The 25,247-nt window shown below is 41.0% G+C and overlaps 2 protein-coding genes across 51 annotated transcripts in view; both read right to left on the bottom strand.

The window, feature by feature from the left end:
• Nucleotides 1–19,031, bottom strand: part of LOC118430328 (protein suppressor of hairy wing-like) — a 47,914-nt gene extending 28,883 nt beyond the window's left edge. For 15 of the 50 annotated variants that reach the window (XM_035841103.1, XM_035841110.1, XM_035841125.1 and 12 more), the window contains exons 1-5: nt 18,797–19,025; nt 17,334–18,084; nt 11,399–11,469; nt 10,710–11,147; nt 10,181–10,417 (exon numbers count right to left, since the gene is read on the bottom strand). In XM_035841103.1, coding sequence (XP_035696996.1) covers nt 10,181–10,417; nt 10,710–11,147; nt 11,399–11,469; nt 17,334–18,084; nt 18,797–18,898 — 1,599 coding nt within the window. In that variant the 5' untranslated portion in view covers nt 18,899–19,025. The other 35 variants (XM_035841148.1, XM_035841147.1, XM_035841155.1 and 32 more) reach the window with 33 other exon arrangements.
• Nucleotides 19,032–19,414: 383 nt separating this feature from the next.
• LOC118430342 lies at nt 19,415–24,338 on the bottom strand. Its single transcript, XM_035841176.1, has 7 exons — nt 24,079–24,338; nt 22,995–23,264; nt 22,693–22,800; nt 22,211–22,336; nt 21,792–21,912; nt 21,342–21,457; nt 19,415–20,962 (listed from the first exon to the last, which is right to left on the bottom strand). The coding sequence occupies exons 1-7, from the start codon at nt 24,250–24,252 to the stop codon at nt 20,546–20,548; spliced, it is 1,332 nt and encodes a 443-aa protein (XP_035697069.1). The 5' UTR covers nt 24,253–24,338; the 3' UTR covers nt 19,415–20,545.
• Nucleotides 24,339–25,247: the final 909 nt, after the last annotated feature.

Genomic DNA, 25,247 nt, shown 5'->3' with positions numbered 1-25,247 from the left:
TGCCAACCTTGCTTAATATTCTATGTTTAACTCCATGTGCCTTTTGATTATAGCAGTATTGTTGATTCCCTTGCACCTATCAATGCACTGCTGAACAGGACAAGCATACCAGCCCTTTAGTGTAGAGTGTAGGCTGAAGTTTTATCAGGCAGGTGTGGAACTGTTTATAGCTCAGTGCTGTAACACCAGGGATTGTCTCAGCCTTCTTTTCTTTAAAATCCAGGTCACATGATTGATCCTATCCCTTAACTGCTTTAAAAATCTTTCCTGAAACAATAAAAAAAGATCTTGCTATGTAAAATGTTGCAGACAGCAGATTCAATTTATTTGCAAAATTTAACCGAGATCTTAATGTACCATAAGAGTTTGATGCACCTATCGATGTGATAACTAATGCATGAAACAAGGGGTATGCACTTTCCTCCTACATTGGCCACTCTTGTGCTTTTTGCCTATTCCTCCTCTTGCCATAGTACCACCTCTCATGGCACAACCTGAGGCTAACCTGTTTGGTAAAGCCACTCTGGAAATCAAGATTCATACAGTCAAATACCAACCAAGCTTACTTGAGTCATACTAAACTATAAATCGTTAGTTTTACACCACAGAATCGGAAATTTGAATTTGACAGAGGGAACTTTTGAATGCACCTATCAATGTCACCACTACATGCTGAGCAACTATGCAAGGAACTTACATAAATGTTGTTGTTACAAGAGTTAAGGACAAGGACTCTGCTATGTTAAGTAGTAGTAGTAGTGAGTCATTGGTAAGATTAAGAGTGGCAAACAAGTCTTTTCTTCTTTAACAACCACCGGTTATGTCTGATCCTTTGTCGTAGTTGGTTACGGAATCGATCCTGAAACGTACACGTCAGAAAAGTTGGAGACAAGGCAGATGCTATGTCAGTCAATAGACTGTCATTTACATAGTTAGTTAAGGGCACTGCATACTATAATGCACCTATCAATGCTAAACCTCTCAGGAAAAGCGACAACACTCGTGACTCCTGTTTCAAACTAGAGCTACTGCCAAGACTTTTTAGCTCTAAGTTTTGACTGGAATCTGATGTTACAACACCGCTTGCTAAGCTGAGATGTGAATGCCTTCTGCAAAGCAAACCATAAGAATTCATTAACTCAAGTTTTATTTAAATATTCACATTTTCAGAAGTTCATGTACATATGACTGCCATAATGACTTCTTACAGATGCACCTATCAATGTTAACACTAAGAACAAGATGGTCCTGTCAGCTACTATTGGCTGTACCAGTCAAGATCTCCTTTCCTTCCCCTTTGTTTACGTCGCTCGTGGAAGATGCGGTTGCTCACTTGTTTCTGGAATTTGCTCTACATGGGCCAAACAAAATGAGTCAGGGTTTTCAAGTGATGAGAGCCTTATAACAAAAAAAGCCAAGCCAGAATCCTCTCAACAAACCAACACGACAAGCACTGAGCATGATCATGCTGTGCAGAAGCCAACCCTGTCATATTTTCAGTCTAATATCAGCCCTTTTTCCGACTCTATTTGAGCAAAGAAGTGTTCATCACTGCGGTACAACAATCCGAGCCGGCCTCTTGTTTCTGACCACCCATCGGTTGTGACAAATCCTGTTGCTTACTTGCTTCATAAATAAGCTCTGAAAGCAAGAGTTTACAAATGATGTACTTTGGAACATTCAAAATCAAATCTTCAGGATACTACATATAATGGACAGGAGGAGAATAACTGAATTAACTTGGATGCACCTATCAATGGTTTAGCTGAGGTAAGGTATTCAAAAATGAAACATCAACTAGGTTGCCTAGCCAGCTTATTTCATTTCATACATGTAGGTGGACAAGAGAGGCAGTGTTGACCAACATGATCCCTAAAGTTGACCATAGAAGATTTGGCCAGGTCTATAGTTTTGTTATTTATGTCCTTGGTCCTTTCCCCTGTCTGTTCTCCGCAAATGACACAGCCTGTTACTCAGTTGTATGTTGAACTCGCCCTGAAATTTAACATCAGCAGAACGTTGGTAAGATACTATTACCCACTGCCAACTGTGACATCCCATGTTAAGAACTTTCACATTATGTTCCACCTCAGCTATGGTCTTCCTGAGTGTTTTCTAATATTTTAGGCGTCTGTAACAATCTGTTTTGGTCAAAATGACCGTACAATATCTATTAGCTGCAAAGCAGGTTGACACTTTGGCAATAATGCTTGGGTTTTAAATGCACCTGTCAATGTTCAAACCATGGGCAAAATTCACGATCTGTATGACGGCAAACTGAACCATGTTTTCATAATTTAGCAAGTCAAGATGTGCTATGTAGTCAGACCAGTCAGTAACATGCATGATATACATGCTCTCCTGGAGTTTTCCTTTAAACATTTTTGGGCCCCACTGACTTTCGTCTGCCCCCGTGTCTGATGTGGTGTCGCCTGTGTCGGATGCTCTGACTCATCCGCTGCACAAAGTGGCGCTGAAAGACAGACACAACACCGACTACACAACTGGTACTCTGAGAGGTGGACTAGCTATTGGGCCTATCCATAAGAGCAGGGTTTGCACTTGGACATCTACAAAAGATACAGACAAACCCCAAACTGCTGCAATGACAACCATTTAGATCTATTTTATATGTCTTCAATGGGAAATGAATCAACACAACTGTAATGCAACGATTGCAAGTGTGTGAAGTAATATCAGCTAATGTGGAAGGAAGGAGGAAACAAGGAAATTAAGCCAGTAGTTACGTTTGGAGACATATGAAATGCTTTTAGTTTTAAAAACCAAACAAAGAAGCAAAATCTCTCAAGGAATGCACCTACCAATGCTACTGAGGATGGTCAAAAGGGAACTCTTGCAAATGTATTTAATGTTGTATCCCATACAATGTCATATCCCTTTCACAGAATCAGGCAATATCCTAGTCTGGTACTTACTGCCACAGAGGAGTGCTTACTTGTCACTAAATTTCTCCCGCCACCTGGTCATCCTAATTTTTTGGCTAACTTTTTTTATGAATTGCCTCTGAAAAATATACAAGATGAAAAAATTGTCATAGCTATGCATAGAACTTAGATGTCCAAAACTGGGTAGATTAATGCACCTATCAATATAACCATTGAGGGGTATCTCAACCATTGTTGTGAGGTCCTGTGCTTATGGTTTATACTTCTTTGTCACATATCTTTTCCACCGGATGCACTTACTTAATTGCTGTGTAAACTTGCTCTGGAAAGGGACAAAGAAAAGAGCTGAATCAATATAACAAAACTACAATCTTCATCATCAAAAACCGTTTGCTGTGCCCTCAATGCACCTATCATGACAACCCACCAAATGACATTCTTTTCCTTTCACAGCGCCAGGGGATGTCTTTACCATCTTTCCTGGTCTTGTACCGTTTGCGACGGAGAAACATGCTTACTTGGGCGGAAAACTTGCTCTGGAAAGGGACCACAGAGAACATTAGCCTTTCAAACTACTGGTTACTGAAAGCTGCAGCAACTGTGTACATGTATGTAAAATGTTTTTATCTTTCTTTGAGTTGAAACAAAACAATATGGAAATATCTCCCCTTGTAGATGCACCAATCAATGTCAAGCCAATTGTACCTGTTTGTTTATTTTCTATAATGCCACATAAAGCTGTAAGTAATGCCAGTTAGCAAAGTGTAAAAGTTTTTTTTTTGGCATTTGCAAAATAATTACCTTTGAATCTCAAGTGGCCCAAGGCAAGGTATAATTACCTCTTCAACACCCCTGACTTCATCTCTCTTGGTACCTTTCTCGATACCGTTTATTTTTCAAACACTTGCTTAACCTTTTTGTGAACATGCTCTGCAACAGAAAATGGAGATTATACATAAGAAGTTCTGCTGTCTTTTCCACAACTAAAAGAAACCTATTGTTGCACCTATCAATGCTTCCACACTGAGATTTTACCACTTTTAGCCACTAACTCCCTTTGGGACTTTTACCATGTTTCTTGTAGTACCGGCTGTTTGCCAATGTCTTAGACAACCTTCCAGTGAACTGAGTCTGCAAAAATACAGAGGTCAAAATGAACCTTTGGTTGAAACACATGCCACACTTTAAATGACAACAGAACGTTGATCTTGCTAGGTGCACTACAAGTTGTGCTGCCTTCCCCCACCCAAAGAAATGATTTAACACTTGATACAAGGCTGCTACTGCTGATGCACATATCTATGCTTCCAAATGGACATTTGAACCATGTCTGCTACCTCCAGCCACTAACTACCTTTGGGGTCAATAAACCGTTTCTTGTAGTATCGGCTGTTTGCCAATGCCCTAGACAAACTCCTTGTGAAGTGATTCTGCAAAAATATGAATGTCAAATGAACCCTTGGTTGAAACATACTTAGACGTATACCACAAGGTTTTTAATGACAACAGAACGTTCTATTGACATTGGCAATAGTAGGAGTTGTGCTGTTTACTCCACCACTCAAAGAAAACTATGAACACCTGCTACTGATACACCCATCAATGCTTCCAAACTAAAATCTAAACCATGTCTACTACCTCCATTCACTACTAACTGCCTTTTGGGTTTACACAGTGTTTCTCGTAGTACCGTCTGTTTTGTAAAGTCTTAGTCAATCTCCTTGAGAACTGACTCTGCAAAAAATACAATGTCAAATCAACCTTTGGTTGAAGCATTTAATAGATTCTTTGAAGGTCATTGAAAGGAATGGAAAAATACAATTATTTACTATTATTGCCTCTATTTTCTACTTAAGTGCACCTACCAATGTTAGCTGAGGGGGAGAAGGGAAGTTCCTTTAAGCCTAACAAATAATATAACAGACTTATAAAATACATATATGCTACCGAAATGTTATACCCTTACTAGGTAATAAATTGTAAATTTTCCTCCTTACCAATAATATGCTTATATTAGGTTTATCTCGTAAACATAGGTTGGGGAGTATTATACACATTACACAACAACGTACGCAACAATTTCGGACTCTTGTTATATCATGTTTCCTCTTCCCTTGCTACATGATGTTGTTGTCGACTTTCTCGCACTAGTTTCCGTACATACCGCATACGTCTGCTCAGTACAAACGAGAACTTACTCTGAAATGACGAGAAAATGTCAAATGAAACTTGACCACTTAAGTCTCAGACCTGAACTGCAGACATACAAGTGCCTCCATAACAGTTTTGACATTGATATTGCAATTAAGTCCTACCCAGACAATAGGCCGCACTGTTAATAACACGTTTATTTATTGTGTTTCAAATGGTAGCGTTTACGACGAATGCTTTTGCTCATTTTCAGTGTGAAGGCACTCTGAAAGAAAATGAGAACAAAAAAATTTGAAATCTTCAAAGAAAAACATGAATTAAGAATTAGACAGATGCTGATGCACCCGTCAATATTCAGTTGAAGAACAGATTATTCATTTGCTAAACATAGAACACACTTTTTCGTGATTCTATACCCTTCTATCATATAATATTGATTAGAAACCATTGAACACAACGCTGGCAACTGATTAACTGACTGTCTAATGACATGAGAACGGAAACTGACAAGTCTTAGTCTGATGCACCTATCAATGTCAACTCTATACAGGATAGATCTATTAGTTCTCTCAGTAGCCCCACTCCTAGCGGTTGTGCTTTAGGTAGTACCTCCTGCGCTGCAGGGATTTGGTCAGTTTTCGTGTAAAGGAACTCTGGAAAAAGAAAGGTTCATTAACTGACTTATTTTTGGAAAGCAAGGTTGTCGGACCATGATTTCATTTTAGCACAAAGTGTCAATCTTTCTGTAGCTCTGCACCAAACTAACAGGCAAAAAACACAGACACACAAATATAGGAATATGTGTTGTATTCTGTACTGAGGCAACTTAAAATGAACTTAAAATCTTTTCTTTCTGGAGGGTTTGTATTTGTCACTCCATCGTCTGAATCTGATGGTTTGGCTCAGCTTCAGAACAAAATCCCGCTGCAACATATGCAAATAATAAACTGTAGTAGTAGTAATAATAATAATAATAAACAGAAGCTGCCTACTTTTTGTATTGATAATTTTGAGTAAGTCTTTTATGGCTAAAAAATAATACATACTAGAACAATCTGAATCAGTCATTGATGCACCTACCAATGTCATCAATACTATGGATGGGATTTACATTTTTTGTAAGTATACAAAAAGTACGCTGTTCCATCTTACACAGTTGTGTATTGTAGCATTACATTAAAATAATGGTGAAATATGACAAACCAACAGAAAATGCCAACTGACTCATCCAGTTACAATTTTATATCAATAATGACAGCATGACCTGATATCTGACCAGACAATACAAAACTTCAAGGACATTAAGCCCTAGAAAAGTCTATCAATTTCAGAACTTGAAAAGTCTGTTCTTTGTAACATTTATACCAAACTTTTTCTTTGCTCTCCACCTTCTTTGGCTCACATTCTTGGACAAGTTCTTGACAAAATCCTGTAACAGATGTAATAAGGACAAAATTTGAAGGAAAAAGTCTTGCATATTAAAAGCTGGAGCTTTTTTTATAATTCTAAAAATTTAACTGGTCCCTTATGGTGTCTAATGTATATTAAGTCAAACATATATTGCTTGCAGGAATTTCTGACCACTTGGTTGATTGAACTTTAGAAGTCAACAGGACAGTAACAAATTTCCAGATTTTTGCTGATAGTTTCATAATGGTGTCAATCCCAGGCTCTTTCTTTTGCCTCCACTTCTTCTGCCTGATGCGTTTGCTGACCTGGTTTGTGAAACTTCTCTGAAACCATATGAAAGAACGATGCACCTATCAATACCAACCCATCAGCCAGCACATATCATTTGTTCTACCTTTATTTAGCAAATAGTGTAATAAGTGTATCCACTAACAGAAGATGCAGAAGTGAAGTGTGACCTCAATGCTTAAAAGTTTTACTATTTGCCAAGCACACTTACTTTGTCTTTAGCCTACGGGAACTTGCGAAATTTCTTACTCAATCTGTAACGGCTATCTCTGATGGACTGACTCAGTGTCCTCGTAAATAAGGCCTGTGGATGCAAATTAAGACAACTTCAGGGGTTTATATTTCCTGCATTTACATTTATTCAAAGACAAGCTATTACAAAAAGCCCAGATTTAAGAAATGTTAAAATGTGTCAGAATATACAAAAATTGTTGATAAGTTTAAAGTAGTAACAGATCAACGCTAATATACTGAAAATTACACTGATCATTTTTTGTTTCCTTTGTTTCAAATTATTGCACCTGCTTAAATCATCTACTTAAATGGCCCTTGTTGCTGTCAGCAACACATATTTCTTGCTACTCTAGATGGAGGATATCTTTATCAACTAACCACAGAGTTCATTCAGATGAGACTAGAAACTAGCCCTTCAACCCTGAGTGCTTAAACTATCTTGACTGGAGTCTTGCAAGGTTATCCATTATCCTGAGAGCGACTCCAACAGACTGCCTCCTCCATCCTGGCCCTTTCTCCTTATTTCTTTCCTCAAGTTTCGGATTCGTTGGCTAATATCAGTCATTAAAAAGCTCTGGAAAGGAGATCATGAAAGTCTTAAGTTAACTGACCTGTCTAATTTTGTAACAAACTTAAGTCTTTCTTCCAGTTCATCTAGAAACACCGGGCTATGTTTAGCAGAAGGAACTGTGCCCTTAAGTCACGTACGGAATCAAGTTCCTCTTCCTCATGTTGCGGACACGCTGACTAACAACAGTCAGGAATTCACTCTGGAACGGGAATCAGAAAGACTTTCTCAGAATTCTACAGACAATATTTTCACAACATGTACTTTATTGGAAGGGGTGGAAAGCATCATATATTGGATCCTGAGAGAATAGATTAATTTGCATCCAATATCAGGGGTACTAAAACCAACTCTAAAGAATAACAAGGAAATTTTCTAAGAGCAGGTTGGTCAAATACAAACTTTTAATACAACTCCAGTAACTGACAACTTCAAAAAATTTCATACTGGCCACATAAGGTTTCCCATTAGCAAATATGATTTGATTCCCTAAATACTGACGTTTTTGTATTTCAACAAAATCAGCAGACATGCCTCCGTTTATGAGCTGAATACAATTCTCTATACATATTCGTCATCTACTTTCGCTATACATTTGATAAATGTTCTAATGCAGTAATGGGCAGATGGCCTGAATCATTAAATAAAGCCACCATTTCTTTGTTCCTATGTGGGACACGGCATCAACTAGTCTGAAATTGACAACATCAACTAAACATAATGGACCTATCAGTTTGGGTTTCATTTGTATCTGATCTTTTAAGAGGCTGAATGTCTTGGCTGTTTTTCACCAGATCTGTGAGCTAACTTCTGCCAGAAACTCCAGCGATTTGGAAACCCTGATCTGCTTTTCCGCCTCCAGTTCCGGATGGACTGGCTCAATTGGAAAGTGAATTTGCTCTGAAAGGAACCGAAGACAGCAGAGAATTACAAGCTATTCCATCAGGATGTTCACACTGGTATCATTGGAACTACCTGCAATTTGGTGTGTGAAACAGGGATGTTTCATGACTTCAATATCTACACTCAAGAGCTAGAAACTGGTCATAAAAATGCAAAGTCTGCCAGACACTACGCAAATTATAAGATTAGCTAATGGATCTTGAGTATTTTTCTAATCAAAACTGGCTCTAACTCTAAGTGTAACACTTTATAGGGTCAGGCACTAGTACTGCTTTGATCTATATGTGTTAGCTCCAGACTAAAATGGTCTAGTGGTCATAGATCTTCAACAATCCTATCATGCTGCCTCAAGTTGGTCATGTATAGATCACTACAGGGTGAGACCATTTCATCCGTTAGACCCCAATTGTATCAGCCAAGAATATACCATTGTGATGTACAACTAAGACTGTAGATTCTCAAAACAAGTCAAACTTGAGATAGAACCACTTGAGTATTCCTCAGACTGACAAACTCCCTACTAACACAGATATAACACAGTTCCCCCTCAGAATAAACCCTGAGGAAGAATTGATAGATAGTCTTGTTTGTTTCTCGAACCATTTCTATTATGTGTATAACCGCTTCCACACTAATCCACAGTATTCAGGTACCTTTGACACAAATGGTAAGAAACTATCACCTTTCTGCCTATGGCAGTATGATGGAAAATTTTGCACTGTTATGATAAGAACAGCTTCACTTCCCAAGGATAGGAACAGACAAAACCTTTTCCCATGTATTATGCTTATCATAAGCTCTATAACAGTCATTCAAACATTTCTGTACGAACTCAATGGTCACTCTTGCCAACATTTTTTTTTCCATCTTCCATATTAACCTTACCTTTGTGGCCGTCCTTTTCTCTCCTACACATTCATGTATTGGTGTCCTCTTTGCTTGCATTCAACATACTAGCCATCCATTTGATGGGCTCCATTGTCTGAGCATACCAAACATGACTTGCATTTTTGTAGTTTTTATTACTAAGAATTTTAGTTTGTAGAAAATGATACCATAGGTAACAAAGGCTTTATCAATATTTCTTTTTGTCAAATTCAACCTAAAATAAAAGCAGGAATAGTAAACATGATCCTTGTCACATAGCAAAATAGTGACTGTTTTTTGTCAAATTGTGTTATGCCCAGACAAGAAGTTATAGAAACAGACACAAACACCCATCCGTCAAAAACAGAGTTTCAACGTTTCTACGCTTAATCTGCGAAACGGCACTTTGTAATGAACCCTGGCCAAATGTCAAAAGAAAATTCCTTCTTGTCACACACTGTCATAGTGACACTGTGGATTTTTGCAGCGCAGTGTGTTTGTACTGCTCCCTCAGGGTTCACATTGATAGGTGCATAAATGGGACATGGCTGAAGCATCATTGGAAAGCGAGCATGAATATGAGGGCCACTCAAATCTGGCATATAAAAAGTTGGCAGTTCGTTTAATTTCAAATCAAAAGTATATCACATTGGCTACTTTACCAACATTGCTAGCCGTTAAATTACACGTTGTCACAATGCATACAATCACAAAACCTACTTTGGCTTTTAAAAACAAAATCATTTGCTGGATAACCAAAATGTTATTCTTGTAAACTTTAGTTGTTTTTTTTTTAACTCTGGCTTTCCAAAGAGGTTCCAGCCACTTGCAAATAAATCCTTGCTACACTTACCCATGGGGTTGCTCCTTTGCCTTGTAACCACGGATACGCTGTTGTCATGGCCTCTCCTATTCTGGCATAATCTTGCCTTGACAAGTTAGGTTTCATACGCGAGTAGAATTTGGCACACTCCCGGACTATGTGAGTTCTGTACATGTGGAGATTTCCACTTCGTGCTGCGTGTCTCAACTGGGTGTCTTCTGAGTTAGCGAAGTCAGGAAGGGGTAGTGGTGTCGGGAGTTCTCTCATCTGCAAAACACATTAAGGCATCTCTTCACACATCTGACATTAGTCTCCTAGACATCTAAGCATAAGGAACTACATAGAAGAAGACACCATCATATTCTTATTCAGAGTCTGAGAATAAACACTTCTTCTTTGGCATACCTTTGCTAGTAAGTTACTACCAAGGAAAGCAATCACAGTACTAATATGCACATGGAAGTCAGGACTTCCAATACTGCCATTCCCGTGCATGAACACAAACCAAGAAAATCTATGTATTTGTTTCAACATATAAAGACTACACACTGCCTCTTACCGGTGCTTTGAAGCAGGCCACTGGTCTGGGCTGCTGTGTCTGCTGTGATGTTGAGGGGAATGCTACTCTGGAGGTGGGCCTGTCCTGCCCTGCTGCACCAACTTGTGGTCTGCTGAGGGAGACCGTGTTGATTATCCTGGGCTGTGGATTCTGCTGACCCATCCCAGCGTTCACCTGTCCCTGGGCGAGATGCTGCGGACTGCTCTGCATCGTCGTTCGAACGCCGGGAGCGCCCGTGCTTATTCTGGAAGTCGCCGGGGACTTCACTGAAACAATCTCTATCTCCGGCCCAGGTTTGCTGACTGTTGCTGAGGGTGCGGGCCGGACGCCTGGCAACCGATTGCTTCCTGTGACGGACTGTCTGATGGATATGGTTCTGTCCTCCTCCAGGGAGACTGTGTCCATCAGCCTGGGGCCTGTACTGGTGATGGGTAAACTCTGTGGAGAAAACCCCAGGAGAACAGTCTTGGAATGGAGGACAGAAACATGGTTTCCTTACAGTTTAGGAAATGAAAAGATATCAAAAACTGAAAATTTAGTCACGCAGATCTAACAATTAGCATTTTCACTCACTTGCCCTGGATACAAATTTCATTTAACCCCATGCACTTGCCATTGCGTATTACATATTATCATCATCATTCCCATCCTACACCTTACCATGACGCTGTCCCATCTGTATCACTCACCTGCCCTGCACCGACCGACTGAAACTGTTCCAAGCCAAAGTCTGGTGGTGAAACAATGCCCGTCTCCCCGTCTGGAACAAAACCGAAGATGAACCCGTTTTTCACACGATATCTTTACAGTTGAACGCATGCTGTCTCCAATCTATCAGAGTACTACATACCAAGATTCTATCCAACTGTGAGTGACTTGTAGAGATGTGTGGGTAAGGTTTATTAAAAAATGCACAGATGAATATCAACAGACTAAGATGTATGATGTCAGTCTAACCATATTAGCAAGCGGAGTACATTATCAGCAACACATTTTGATAAATGTGACCATTTCACCACTCTTCATTGAACCTAAGGCATAAAACAGGAGGATAGCTACATGTATGATCTTGTGTTCCTGACTAGTTGGCCAGAAATAGACATAAAAAACACCACACAGTCAGTAACACTCAGATACAGTTTATTCCAACAGTCCAACATGGCACATCTTTTACAAATGTATATGCAATCTTTGATACATTACTTAAAACTAAAAAATATTTGGTAGTAGCGAGAAGGAGGGTAACACCATTTTTCCTTGTAAAACTAGATGCAGAATATCGTTATCAACATTGACCCTTGCTTAATGAGCCAAATGACTAATTAGTTTACAACATATTTTGTTTGTTTTTGAACTAAATCTGAATACAATTACAATTTAAATCTAAAATTTTCTTGAGTATAGTTCAAGAAAGGACTTACATAGAAGCTTAACTCACCCATTCAGAGAGCACAAAACAATCTTAATATCTGCTCATGGTTACCATGTCTCAAAGTTCAGCATTGATAATCTACTGACATACAATTTGACTTGCAGCTATATTGGCCTTTTTGGCAAGCAATTAATTTTAGAAGTAGGGCTCTGTCCAGTCCAAATATACCCAGCCATAACCAGTTGCAATGAGAACAAGTCATAGACTTAAACACTGTTATAATATAAGCTTTTACAGCATTTATTATACAGTATCATATGTTTAACAAATGAAGATATGGACATCATACACAATGAGGCACTGATAGAGCAATACATTTGTCCAGAATAAAGCAGACTATTTGTTCCGCATAAAATTTTAATTACCACACATATAGTCATAAAGCATGCTTTTCTTTCATGGTGTTTTCTCACCAATATAATCTTGTTACGTAGAGAGGAATTCACAAGATCAAATATCAGTTCCTATCGTTCAGACTTGTTTTCTCTGAAAATATTTTCTTTTCTTTAATAGTTGTATCTTAATGTTTCAACTAGCAAGATTCTCTTCTCATTCAAGATAGAAATTCTTTTGTACACATAGTCAATAGTTTCCTCACATCTTTGCAAAACCAAAGCAAACATGAGCCAGATTGAAAAGAGAATATCAGTCCTGATTTGACACATGCCACATCATGACTTTAGAACCCTGCTCTCCGGAGCTGAATCCTTCCAAAGATGTACTATCTGCTTGGTTAGGGCTGATCAAAGGACTCAGGATATTGCTCCCAGCCAACGCCACCTCTCCCAACACCTGGAAGACAAACATCACACGCTGTTGAAGACAAAAAGAAATGAACATTTGTATCAGCTTTTTGCAATCATCAGCCTTGATTACCTAAAGCTTTACTTGGTTTATCTGTATTTCATTTACATGTATTACAATTAGATCTAGTGGAGAAACTGTTGTATTTTGCTATAGTATTACCAATGAAACTGTTAAAGCTGAGAATATGCAATTTTTTTCCATTTCCAAACCTCTTCTAATTCTATGGTCATAATAACATTGTCTTGCTACAAAAAAAAGAAAAAACAGCACTTACTTCTGTTTCAACATACATCCTATTGGGGGACTCTTCTTCGTCAGAGCTCATGTTTTCACCCAGATGGCCGCTGGCTAATCCCCTTTCTCCAGTCGTCCTCAACCCCCTGTCCGCACGCTGAGCCATTGCCCACTGGTGGTACGAGTCGAAGCACATCTTGGGGTGCAGTCTTACATGGCACACGGAACACGCGAAGGTCGTCTCGCTCGTTCTTCCCCGGACTGCCTGCTTCTTCTTCTGCAGGCTGCACCACTTGCACACCTTCTCTCGGCCAGGGATTTTCATGGGAATGTGTTCTGTCCCACTCTCGGGAAGGACGTTAAACAGATTGGGCAGCCCTCCCTTGTCCATATGCAGCTGTAAATGGTGCCTCCTGCTATCCAGTACTCCTCCAATGGGGGACCCCTTTATGCTGACCGGCCTTCCCTGCACCTGTTTAGAAGAGGTTGGGTCCAGTCGAGCATTGTCTGCTGATGAGACAAGAAGGAACTTGGTTGGCGTGGGCTCCCAAAGCGAACGGAAAGCGGCTGAAGTTGGCTGGGTTTGACAGCTGTGGCATTACGCAGCATCCATGGCTTCCAAGCTACTTTTTTTAAATAGTTGTCAAGAATACTTGTATTTAGAACGATATGACAGCTGTCAATCACAACTGACTTAAACCTACTCTCACAAATAGCTTGTAGTTATGATCAATATGACATGATTTTGGACAATGTTTTACTAGAATTGCAAGATTATTCACTCTGCAACTTGTCAAGATTATAATTTTTCAACCAAATTTGCGTACTTCAGTCCACAAGAAAAGCAATAACTCACAAAAATTCAGAAGGTAAGTAAATGGTTTACACCCAAAATGATCTACAGAAGCGTGTAGGGTTATGTCAGTTGTGGTCAACACTTTTGTTTGATATCTGAAACTCATCTTTTCTAGCTTTTTAATACATGTTCAAGGATGTTCTAGGTGTGCTGCAGAAGAAAATAATGCTAATTGACTTAAAATGAAAGATTCCTGAATGATCTTAAAAATATCTTTATTCATAATAATCTTAACTACAAACACAAGAACCAACAAATCTCTACAATAAACAAACAATAATGTCTTGTACATGTATAAGTTATATCTCTAGTACCTAAAGGTAATGCTGCTTTTCTTTTTACAGTTATGCTAATAACTTCAGACAAATAAAGCTTCTCCAGTGAAACTGGTCTAGCCAGGTAACAACCCTTAAGGGCATATATCTAGGCAAGCCTGTACTGACCTACAAAAATCTTAACACTGTTCACATTTGCCAATAGTTATACTGAATACATAAATAAAAGTACAAACAGCTAGACTCTACTGCTTATGTTGATCTATTACTTACTTTTTCTTACAATATTCAGTGAGTCTCAGTAATACAATAAGTTGCATCTTATCAACTAAAGCTACTAAAACTTCAGCTGTATACCATGAAACAGAACTTTAGAGAAATCTACTTCTTGAAGGTTGAACGCTTCTGTCTGCACTTGCCATTGATCGCATCCACTTCGCCCTGCAAAACCTCAAACCCCTCAAACTCCATTTTGGTCTGGTATATGATTGCATTCATCTTGTCTTTTGACAGGGGCTGTTTGTATGTCTTAACTCCCTTGCTGAACACTGAACCACCATGGAAATTACTTTCTCTCAATTCTTGGTCAGAATATACCAAATGCATCATCTTCAGCAGGAATACTCTGCCTGATGTAGCCTTTGCAAGGGATATCATATAGTCAGTGACATTCACAGGGTATGTTTTGCTGGAGGTTGGGTCTCCAATGAGGATGGTATCATGAGTGGGTTTGTTGTAAGTTTTGAACCTTGGGGAGGGGGGCACAGCGGGAGGGGTCAGCTGACTGGGTGTGCCATCACTGCTGGGGTTCTGAACCCCTAGACCTAAGCTGATTGGCTGGATGTAAGACTGCGTCTGGTCTAACTTCCTGTTCGTGTTGTCCAGCTTGTAATACGCGTACGTTCGGAAGTCTGTCTCTGACTGCCATTCCTCCAACACTTGGTCACAGGACCCATGTTGTGAACCCCTAGCTCCCTGTAAGTTCTCATCAGTGGCTGTGCATGGGACACAATGATATAGCAACTAAAGGAAGGTCATCTGTCCTGCTTCATATCCACTGCCATGTTGTGCTTTCTGTTAAATACCACTTTAGCATAGGTATGAAAACAGAAATGTACTATCGTGTTCAAAAACCATGCCTTCTTCAAGACAATATCAATGCAGTTTGCATTTAGATTTGTGGTATTTGCTAACACCTTTAGCATACAGTTATTTCCCCATGTCTTTGTTTCAGGATGCCCCTTCTTGGCACCTGTGTTCATGACGCAAGGTGAATCCATACAGCAATACACTGACAGGCAACACCTCATCGTGTTGAAACTATCAGTCACACAAATGTCATCAAGGTAACATATAAAAAATTATTATATCATATGCACGCTAAATGCCTTTCGAAACCCTATTTTTTCTAACCACACAAAAAATTAATAAGTGATAAAAATCTTGAACATTACACTATGCTGAAAGCTGTCCCATACTTAGGCTCAGCAACTTTTCTTTGGAGTTTCACAACTTCATACTAGTGATTACCACACTTCACACGCTACAATTTGAGATCAAAGCATTCATTCAAGCATATTGATATAATATGTGCTGTTTGTGCTGCACTACATGTGGTAGTTGTACTGTACTGCAGTAACATTACACATGATTGCAGTTAGTTGTACAGTTGTACATGTGGTAGTAGTTCTGTGGTGCTATTTGTATTGTAGGACGTGGGCTAGTTGTACAGCCCATGACAGTTTTGGTCCAATCCATGTTGCTCTGCATGCATTTACGTTCGCGGGGATTTAATTTCGCGCTTGCGGGAAATGGATTGGTCACGGTGGTTTTAAGTTCACAGTAGCGCCATACACTGTAGTCAGATACTGTAATGGAAAAATCTTCGCGGTGGTTTTAATTTCAAGGTAAGACTGCCTCACAAAAACCACTAGCATAAAAACCACCGTGAACATTTTTGCATTTACAGTATTCAGATAATGGTCAGCCCACTTCTCCATGCTCTCCATCCAAGTTGTCACGCTTGGGCTGACGACCAAGCAGTCTCCGCGGGAGGTTTTCCACGCTGTGGGTGCCGAGCCGTCTCACTTCTTGGTTGAAACTGTTCTTGATGTACCGGACTGTGCTTTCGTTGAGCTGGCGGCCTAGTTCTATCGACATACACGCCGCTGTCCTCTGGGGTCCGATCTCGATGCACATCTTGGCGATTCTTGCCCTTATTTCGGGAGAGTAAGTGGCGTAGTTTCCGCGCTTCTTCCGGGTTCCTGACTCCGCCATCATGTCTGCCATCATCTTCCCTGCTGTCCTCTTCGAAGCTGCAGGAGCCCAGGACTCCTGGTATCCTCCGGGTTGGACATTCCAGACGAAGCGGGGCACTGCAACGACGAGTGCGATTTTTCAGCCAGAGCAGACAGTAGGAAGTCAGAGGGCAAAATCGGCCTGATTCTTATACTGTATCGTCTGCCTGACGGTCTGACAGAAGTAAACTTCTATTTATGAGAGCTGCATTCATAGGTCACGCGTACCCTTGCAACGGAAAATGACTTAAAGAATCCAGTCGGTGGTCTTTCATCAAAGTTTTGCGCATAAAAGCTTCAACTACTCTTTTAATTACCTGCGTACTGACTGAATTGTTTGCATGAAAAAGTGCCAGCATACTGAAGTATTGAGTTGCAACCAGTACCATTGTTTGGTCGCATATAGATGTTTGGCCACATACAGACAATATGAAAACAGTGAAGATTCCTCAAGTGCCCAAAATTTCAGATTTTGCAAATGTATGATGATACAGTAGCTGCATGAAGCATGTAGTGAGGTCGCTATACAGTACTATAAAAAGTGTAGTTCCCCATGGGGGTAGTTGATCTCTCAGACAGACAGTTTCTGCCTTTGAGACAAGACTGATTCAGCCTCAGAAATCAGAGTTGTCAAGTACAGAAGAAAATGTGTACATTCCTCTTTTTTTTCTCTCCATATCAAAATGTCTTAAAAACAATTAAATGAAGTCGAGTGAGACTTACCATTTCCTGAAGTGCTGTCTTCCTGAGAGGGGTCTGACTGAACAAAGCTGGGCCCTGCACCACCAAAGTTCAAGTCTTCACTGAAAAGTCCGCTGGAGCTTGTACCTGGCAAGGCATCAAGCATGCTGCCAACATTGTCTGTGTCTCTTTTCATACCCATAGCAGAGTCTGTGTCCTTTTGGGTGTGCATAGGATCGTCGAACAACGTTGGCGCTGTAGGTTCGACAATGCACGCTGCTCCCGCTCCTGGTTCCTCCTTTATCGTTGTGATTGATGGCAATTCTACACTAGCTGCCGATGTGGTGGTGGTGGTTGTTGTCTCGGGTGCCCTTGGCTGTACTGTCTCAACCTGTCTAGGTCTTGTATGGTGCTCTGGTTCGGGGGGAATCTCTCTTTGGCTTACAGTTTGAGTCCTGCTCTGAGCTGCGTTCAGTCTGGCAAGCAGGGTCGGTGCTTGAGTTGTCACGATTCTTGGACTCTCCTGTGGGGGCGTGGCCCGTGCCTCTGTCGCTCTTCTTTTGGTCGGCGGTTCTGCGTGTCGGACGGGTTCTGAGTGAGGCTGCGGAGCCTTGCTGGCCCTGCGCGGTGCGGAGTGTTTCGCTGCCCCGAGGGAGGCTGCATTCCCCACGCTGAGATCAATAATGTACTGAAGCGATGTGCAGTTGAAGAAGTGTTTAAGAACTTTAAGCATGACGTCTTGGTCCACGCTGAAGGCACAGTGGGGGCAACTGAAGTCTCCACATAGGCCATCCTGCAAGCATTCAACACATGGTTTTCATCTCTATTGTAATGCAGAAAATTAAGTTCCTGTTCATCAAAACCTTTAACCACTACAAGGGATAGTAAATATTATTTGACAGTTTTTCCCTGCCTATCAAACACCCAGTTTACAATAAAATTTATGCAAATTTTCCTAGCCTCTATCAGGCTCCATGGGTAGTTGGAAAATAGTAGAAATTGGCCAAATAACTTAAAATATATTAATAAGACAGTTCAGTAACAAATTGTATAAAAATCCATAGCCAAATCGTTTCTACTTCCCTTCGCCCTTATGCACGCCACTCTACATCAGCCATGAAATTATGTGAGAGCGGCGTAGACTCGTGACGCACATATCAAAGCCATTCAAATGTGCCCCAGATAGGCAGCAGTGGTCACGAGACCTCTCCATACGCCATGCCTCGCCACGCCAGCTCCATCCGTGCGACTTACAGGGCTAAAATTACATTTTGCATGGCATGGAATAATTGCAAACATCGGGGTTAGACAAAAACATGTCATTGCCAGCTATTCTAGCTCAGATGTAAAGATTTTTCGCTACAGGCGGTGCAGAAGGATGTATTTGTCGCTGCAGGCGGCATAAGCTACGTCATGTTTCTATGCAAATGAGCTCCTCATGCATATCCGGAATCAGGCTCACGTCCCTTTGTCTGGGCGCGTCCGGATTGCAGGCGCCTACTCACCCCGCTTTCTCTGTGGAAATCCTCCGTCGCCGCGGCCGCCATAGTGATATCTTCGCTCTCTATGTCGTCTTCAATCCTTAAAGGAGCCTGCTTCTGTCTCATATTCAGCTAACGAGCGAGATTAGAAGGGAAATTCTCGTCCGTTCGAGGAAGACGCCTGAGCTCCGCCTCACCACCACAGCCCTCAGGACTCGAATGAAACCGAGGCTCATGAGCCCTGCCAAGCCTCACGTGACTCCAGCTCTTGCATATGCATATAAGTCCCCATGTTGATATTGTGGCTCCCAATGACTTGCATGTATAGCAGTGTTTCTACATTATTTATAGTGACCTTTTTGCAAGAACGAATAAGAGATCGTAAGAAAAGACCTATCCACTTCCTATTAACGGCCCAAAGACCTATTCACTTCCAAAAGATCATGAACCTGGCACTTGCAGAAAATTTGACAATCAATTTTGAAGCTCCCTGCAAAACTCACCGCTAAGATGGACATGATCGAACTTGAACTTCCTATTTGCAACCCCTGCGCATCCATCAAATATCATGCAATCCCAATAATTATCTTCGCCAAGAAGGAATATTGTTGTGTGAATGTATGTGGTTATTACGATTGTTGGTACTGCTAAATGCTTTTATTCCTAACTATTTTGTTAAACAAAGAAAACAACCCGGAAGCACCATACAATGAATATTCACCAGTTAACAATAACAATATCTTTATCATACACTTCAGTTTCCGGTTTGTTTAACTACTTTAACTCATATTAAGAAGATGCACATTTAGCAAATACTAGTATATACCGTACGTTAGAAGAAAATAACGCAAAATGGATACCAATGATCGAAGTCTTCCAAAAAACAAAGTGTGAAACGATAAAGCTAAATGATCTACAGATTGGTATATCGTGCTCTGTGTGTTCAGTCATTTGTTCAACCTCCCTGACCAGTTATATATATATATATATATATATCTCACAATGAAGGCAACGTTTTGCCCAATTTTTCTCGCATTAGTTTTGGAGTGGCCAGATAATGTCATCCATATCCAATCAGTGTGGCATTACCGAAAGATAAGAACTTAGTCTTTGGTGTATATCGATGCATGACAGCCGGCTGTCAGAAAAGGCCAGCAATCAGCGACCCAGTACAAAAAGAAATGGCCAGCAAAAGTGCACTATGAGCCAAAAAAGGCCATAGAGAACCTGCTATGGAGGCTAGAATGAAGCCACCATTTGTAAAAAGTTGTGTAAGATAGTGCACAAACATACAAAGCGTTATCTTCGATTTTCAGTTTTCTATATGCGTAACGTTACTATTCTATCCTGTGTCACACGATTTCACGCTGCCTGCTGCAGTAGTTCAGCTAGTCAGCCGGTCAGTCGGATGGCTGCTGGGAGCGTGATTTAGTACATGATGACATGTGATAACCCTAACGTTACATGGCATACATAGCAAAATATATCAAAGATGGTCTAGGCGTTAGAAATTCCTCCAATGACTGTATGGGCCCTTACTAATTCCATACTACAAACTCTTGTTTAGCCTTATAGAACTGTAGTCATGTACCGGTAGATTCCATAATTTGTACCCTGTACAATGGTTGTGCATTAAAGTTATTTATACTCGTATCATGATAGAATTCATTAAAAGGGGTGTTCATAAACATGCATTCGTGTCATAAATTAAAATTCAGCCCTAAGTTGTAGCCGCTTAATCCAATTATTTTTCACATTGCAAAAGCTATGAGACTAGTGGAAGTTAAATTTCAACTGCTCTTGTTTCTTCACCAGTCGCCGTGTCACTTCCCTGCACTTTTTCTTGGCGTCGTCAGGCGTCTTTCCGTACGTCCAAATCTTCGCGAACTCTACCTTACCAGGGAGAAACTCATCATCGAATGCCATGATCCAAGTAATCTTGACGTCAGAGTCTCCCTTTAAGATTTCTACCTCGGACAGGTTGACCATGTCTCGGACCTTCCCCGTGTAGTTGTCGTGGACTTGGAGAGGCAGGTTGAGAGCGGCCCGGCCCGTGGGTGCAGGCAGGGCGGGACGGACCCCGCAGCACAGCCCGAGGAGCGCCTGCAGCGGCGGCGGTCCCGACAGGCAGGCAGCGTACAGGCCGCTCAGATTCCCGGACATCCGGGCATTCACCTCGATCAGCTTGATCTGTGGGTACAGGTTGGTACAGAGTTAGACATGTATTCTAGTAGGTAAAACATACATCACTTACACCTTACGTCACAAGCTATTTGCCACCAAAAAATCAAGACCATAGCACATCCAGGTCAAAAGATTTTTAAAAAACGGAATTTCTGCTCCAGTACCAAGGTCACATACCAGGGGCCCTAAATTGACCTTGACCTTCGTCTTTCAAACACCTACCCACATGCTAAATATCCATCCATAGGTTCTTGAGTTATGCTGACTACAAAATCCGACAGACACATGCAAAACTCAACAAAGTTGAATAAAGTCCATGTATTCAGTAACTGGAATTATTCGTGTGGGACGGGGAAGCGGTTACAACTCCCAAAGACTCGAGTACCTGCCCGTCTGCCAGGATGAAATACTCCACGTGTACGAACTGGTTGTTGAAGCCGTGGTCCACCATCCTGCCCACTACTTTGTCAAAACCGCCCCACAGTCTCCGCTGGATCGTATCTGTGGACGACAACAAGCAACAATCTACCTACTACTGTCGATATCCCTATATAACCTGTCGACAAATGAATGAGATCTGCTTAACAGGATCCGGAGGATAACAGGTGTCAATATTGAATCATGTTGGCCTGACATAACATTGTACATACATCACTGAACAGGGCACGGCCATTGTAGATCATCTCAGAATATGACTAATAAAAGACCTTTCACATATTCAGGATAAAACATAGTAGTCTTACAATACATGTGGACATTTTACATCCTATATGTAAAATAATTTCACTTCTTAATAGTCGAAGATGATGTGTAGAAGAGCGCGTGTGATTCTCACCTGAGAGGGTAGAGGGCATGTAGCTTCCCTGGAAGGGGATGTCCTGTCCCGGCCAGTGGAGGCTGTCAGAGATGGCCCAGTGGAGGATCTCTTTGTTGTAGACACATCCATCCACACACACCTAATGTGCATATATATACATGCATTATCAAAATGTCCGATTTTGGATATCTTGAACTAAATCGCATCTCAGTAATAAGGTTCCATTTGCTTATTTATGCATTACTTTACAGAAAAGAATGAATTTCTTGTCAAAACAGTATGTTGTACTTAGACTAGTTCTTCTAGTCTGTCATTGGTATTTGAAGCAAAAAACGCGTCGTATGTCAAAGACGGGCGATTTTGGCGTACGTCATTGTCGGACGACCGTGTTAACTGGTCCTTATACGGCGATTTGTACGGCTTAATGCACTAGTTACCTTTGCTGGCGCGTCTATGTACGGCTCCACTATAATGGTGTCCCTCAGAACCATTGGGTAGTGGTCCACATCCAGCACCTTCTGTAGGAAGTCACGCATGAACGTGGCGCTGCTGATGTGTTCGTTCTGTGCGACAGTCGGAGATGATGGTATAGTTAGCAAGCATTGAACAATAAGATATCTATCAAACATCATCACAAATAGATGTTTGGAAGAAAGTTGCCCCAAATAAAATGCAGGACAGTTTAGGAAGCTAGCTTATCACTCCATATACAGATGACGGAATTCTAATGTGCGATCCGCACTCCTGGGAAGTTTGATATCATTGTCACGAGTTAACGTAAGCAGCATCACGGTGTCTTGCTGGATCGCTGACGGTCAGAGCACTAGTATCATTCCAATCTTAAAATCTTTCATGGACAGTTACTCCTATTAAAATTTTTGTACTTGCTGGGAAAATGTTTTTAGTCCTGGCAACTGACCTGAGAGTAGTGCCTTTCGTTTAACTGTCCCACAGCTCCCAGGACATCAGTCAGCTGACCGGAGCTGCTGATCTTCCAAACCCCCTGGGAGGCATCTCCACAAGGAACCTGAAACAGCATTGCAACAGAGACGGACCAAAGAAAACGTTATTATCACCTAGTACATGTCTGCAGTTTTATATTAGAAAAATAAGATTTTAGCGTTCCGTTTGTAATCAAATCTTGAAATCTAAATTTGGGTGTGGATTGACGATACCTGTTTTACGCAAAATCATGACAACAGAAAGCCAAGATTTCTATACCTTTGCAAATGCAGGAAGTTTCAGTCTCTTTAATAGAACATCAGCATCTTTAAGAAGGGTCTTTGAGTCCAAGTCCAAGACGCCGTGAGAAGAAGGATCGGTGTCCGGGTCCAGATACTGGCTGGTGTAGACCTTGTGATAGGCGAGGAACGACGACTCCACACTCGGCCCTTCGAGTCTACTCGGGAACTCTCGTACCAGAGCCGACTGCACGAGCGTGGCAATGTCGGAGAGCGCCAGAACTACATCCACGTCATTGTCGATAACAAACTAGGTGGACAACAACAACAACAACAGTGATAATTTTCATTAGAGTTCAAGTAGAAGTATGTAGTTCTGGAAATAACCTGTTTAGGCCTACATCACGTCTCCAAACCGGGGACCCGTGGTGGGCATCTTTCTGAAATGAAAAGTATGATATAAAACACCAAACTACACAAGACGTAAATAGAATAGTCGTGGGCATTATTTTTACATATTATTTCACATTATTTTTTATTTATTTTTATATATTTCTATTTTCGGTTTCCACAAACAGTCGGCCGAGCCCCGGTTTGGAAATATGACGCAGCTTTAGTTTATGTTACAGGAAATTTAAAGATATTTTAAGTACATACATATTTAAAATAATCAGGGCATAATGATAAGATTGATACCGGTACGTGCCCTGTCAGACAACTATCTGTCAAAAGAATGGATGATTACTTGTAGACAACATCACAATACGAAACCAGCAAACACCTACTCATGTCAACATTTCTGTTTGCTGGGCCTAGTTGTGGCAAGTACCTTGGTTCAGATTCCCGTTTACACTGATTGGTATTGTGTGTGAACATAAGTGACCAAAATCTAAAGATAATACGCATGGCATGTCAGCCTGATCACTTGATAGCTAGCATTCATGAGCTCACAAATAGCACCACCAAGGCGAAACGTCACTATAGCTACCCCCAAGTACAACGGTGGTCAAAAATCCGCTGTAGGAGTAAAAGATACATAATTCTTGTTTCCTAGACCTGGGGGCGCAAACAGTAAATAGAAAGCCGAAGAGTACTCATCACTTCATAAACAACTTGGAACTCACGTCTTTCAGTCGGTAGAAGTAGTCCAAGAGACTTTCAGCCCCCTCTAGATAGCTGAAGATGACTTTCCCCACGGGGATCCCCTCACACGTACGGAGCAGGTTTTCTGTCGTGCTGTAGTCTATAGCCCTGTAACAGAACGGCACGAGAATGGTGACGGGTTGTTTGGCGGCCATGGTTTGGGAACTCTGGTCTGAATGTCACCACAAACCGGAGAGAGTGAGCGTCACTTTCTGCGAGCGTTTCTTACCCGCTATTCCGGTTTTACCGGTGTAGTCTGCGCGGATTTACTGTTGTCAAGGAGATCGAAATTATTCCTCATTTGTTAGATAATAACTGTTTGCTGGGCATTTAAATGGGACAAGAGGTCCCACTTAAGTTCATATCACTAATTCACTCACTCACTCACTCACTCACTCACTCACTCAATCACTCACTCACTCACTCACTCACTCACTCACGTACTATAACATGTCCAATGTTGCCCTCGCCTCTTCTTCGGCTTGTTTTCCCTCTAACCGCCCAACTGGGTTATCGCTGAGGAATGGTTCTGGTTCCACAAATCCACAAGCCTGGCTGAATCAAGGTTCTAAACTTGGTTGAACTTGAATTTATATCGTCTTCCTTTCCATGGATTTATCATTTAATCAGCTAACGGTAGTTTGTACATAGTCGCAAAGATGCACCTTGCGTACATCATTTGACTTGACATTTTGTCTCATGCATGCACTGTATGGTATATTTCAAGCTGGCCACGAGATGGACAATGTAAGTTTATTTATTTCACGCGCCAGCCGCAAACTTCAGACGCGTACGTCAACGTATGTATACGTATTACAATGTACCCCACGTGATTCTCTTTATTATATAGCCTTTGCTGTTAATTCTATTTTGCATTGTAAAGTCTTTGTTTTTCTTATTTGACAGTACTGCTGAATCGGGTTTGTCTCAGTCACGCCGTACCTAGACAAAACATGAGTGGATCATATTCTGGTAATTACTGTTATTATCACCATTAAGTACTGTCGAACTTCGAACTACCAGCATGTTCAAAACGGTGAAGTATGGTTACAATATTGCTCAACTGCTGTTTGGTTTATAGAGGTCTGTGCGCATTGGGACGAATTGTTTTAACGGCGTCCATGGTTTTCTATTCCCGTCAAAACTCAAC

The sequence above is a fragment of the Branchiostoma floridae genome, chromosome 14, assembly GCF_000003815.2.
Source record: "Branchiostoma floridae strain S238N-H82 chromosome 14, Bfl_VNyyK, whole genome shotgun sequence".
Classification (NCBI taxonomy): domain Eukaryota; kingdom Metazoa; phylum Chordata; class Leptocardii; order Amphioxiformes; family Branchiostomatidae; genus Branchiostoma; species Branchiostoma floridae.
Note: the sequence above shows the minus strand (reverse complement) of the source record. Positions and strands in the feature narration are given on the sequence as shown.

What these genes read in the sequence shown, in the direction of transcription:
- LOC118430342 (XM_035841176.1), bottom strand. Translation starts at nt 24,252, where the DNA reads ATGGCCGCCAAACAACCCGTCACCATTCTCGTGCCGTTCTGTTACAGG. An exon ending in ACATAGACGCGCCAGCAAAG is followed by an intron (nt 21,913 to 22,210) that starts GTAACTAGTGCA and finishes TATGCACATTAG; the next exon opens with GTGTGTGTGGATGGATGTGT. An exon ending in CATGCCCTCTACCCTCTCAG is followed by an intron (nt 21,458 to 21,791) that starts GTGAGAATCACA and finishes TGTCGTCCACAG; the next exon opens with ATACGATCCAGCGGAGACTG.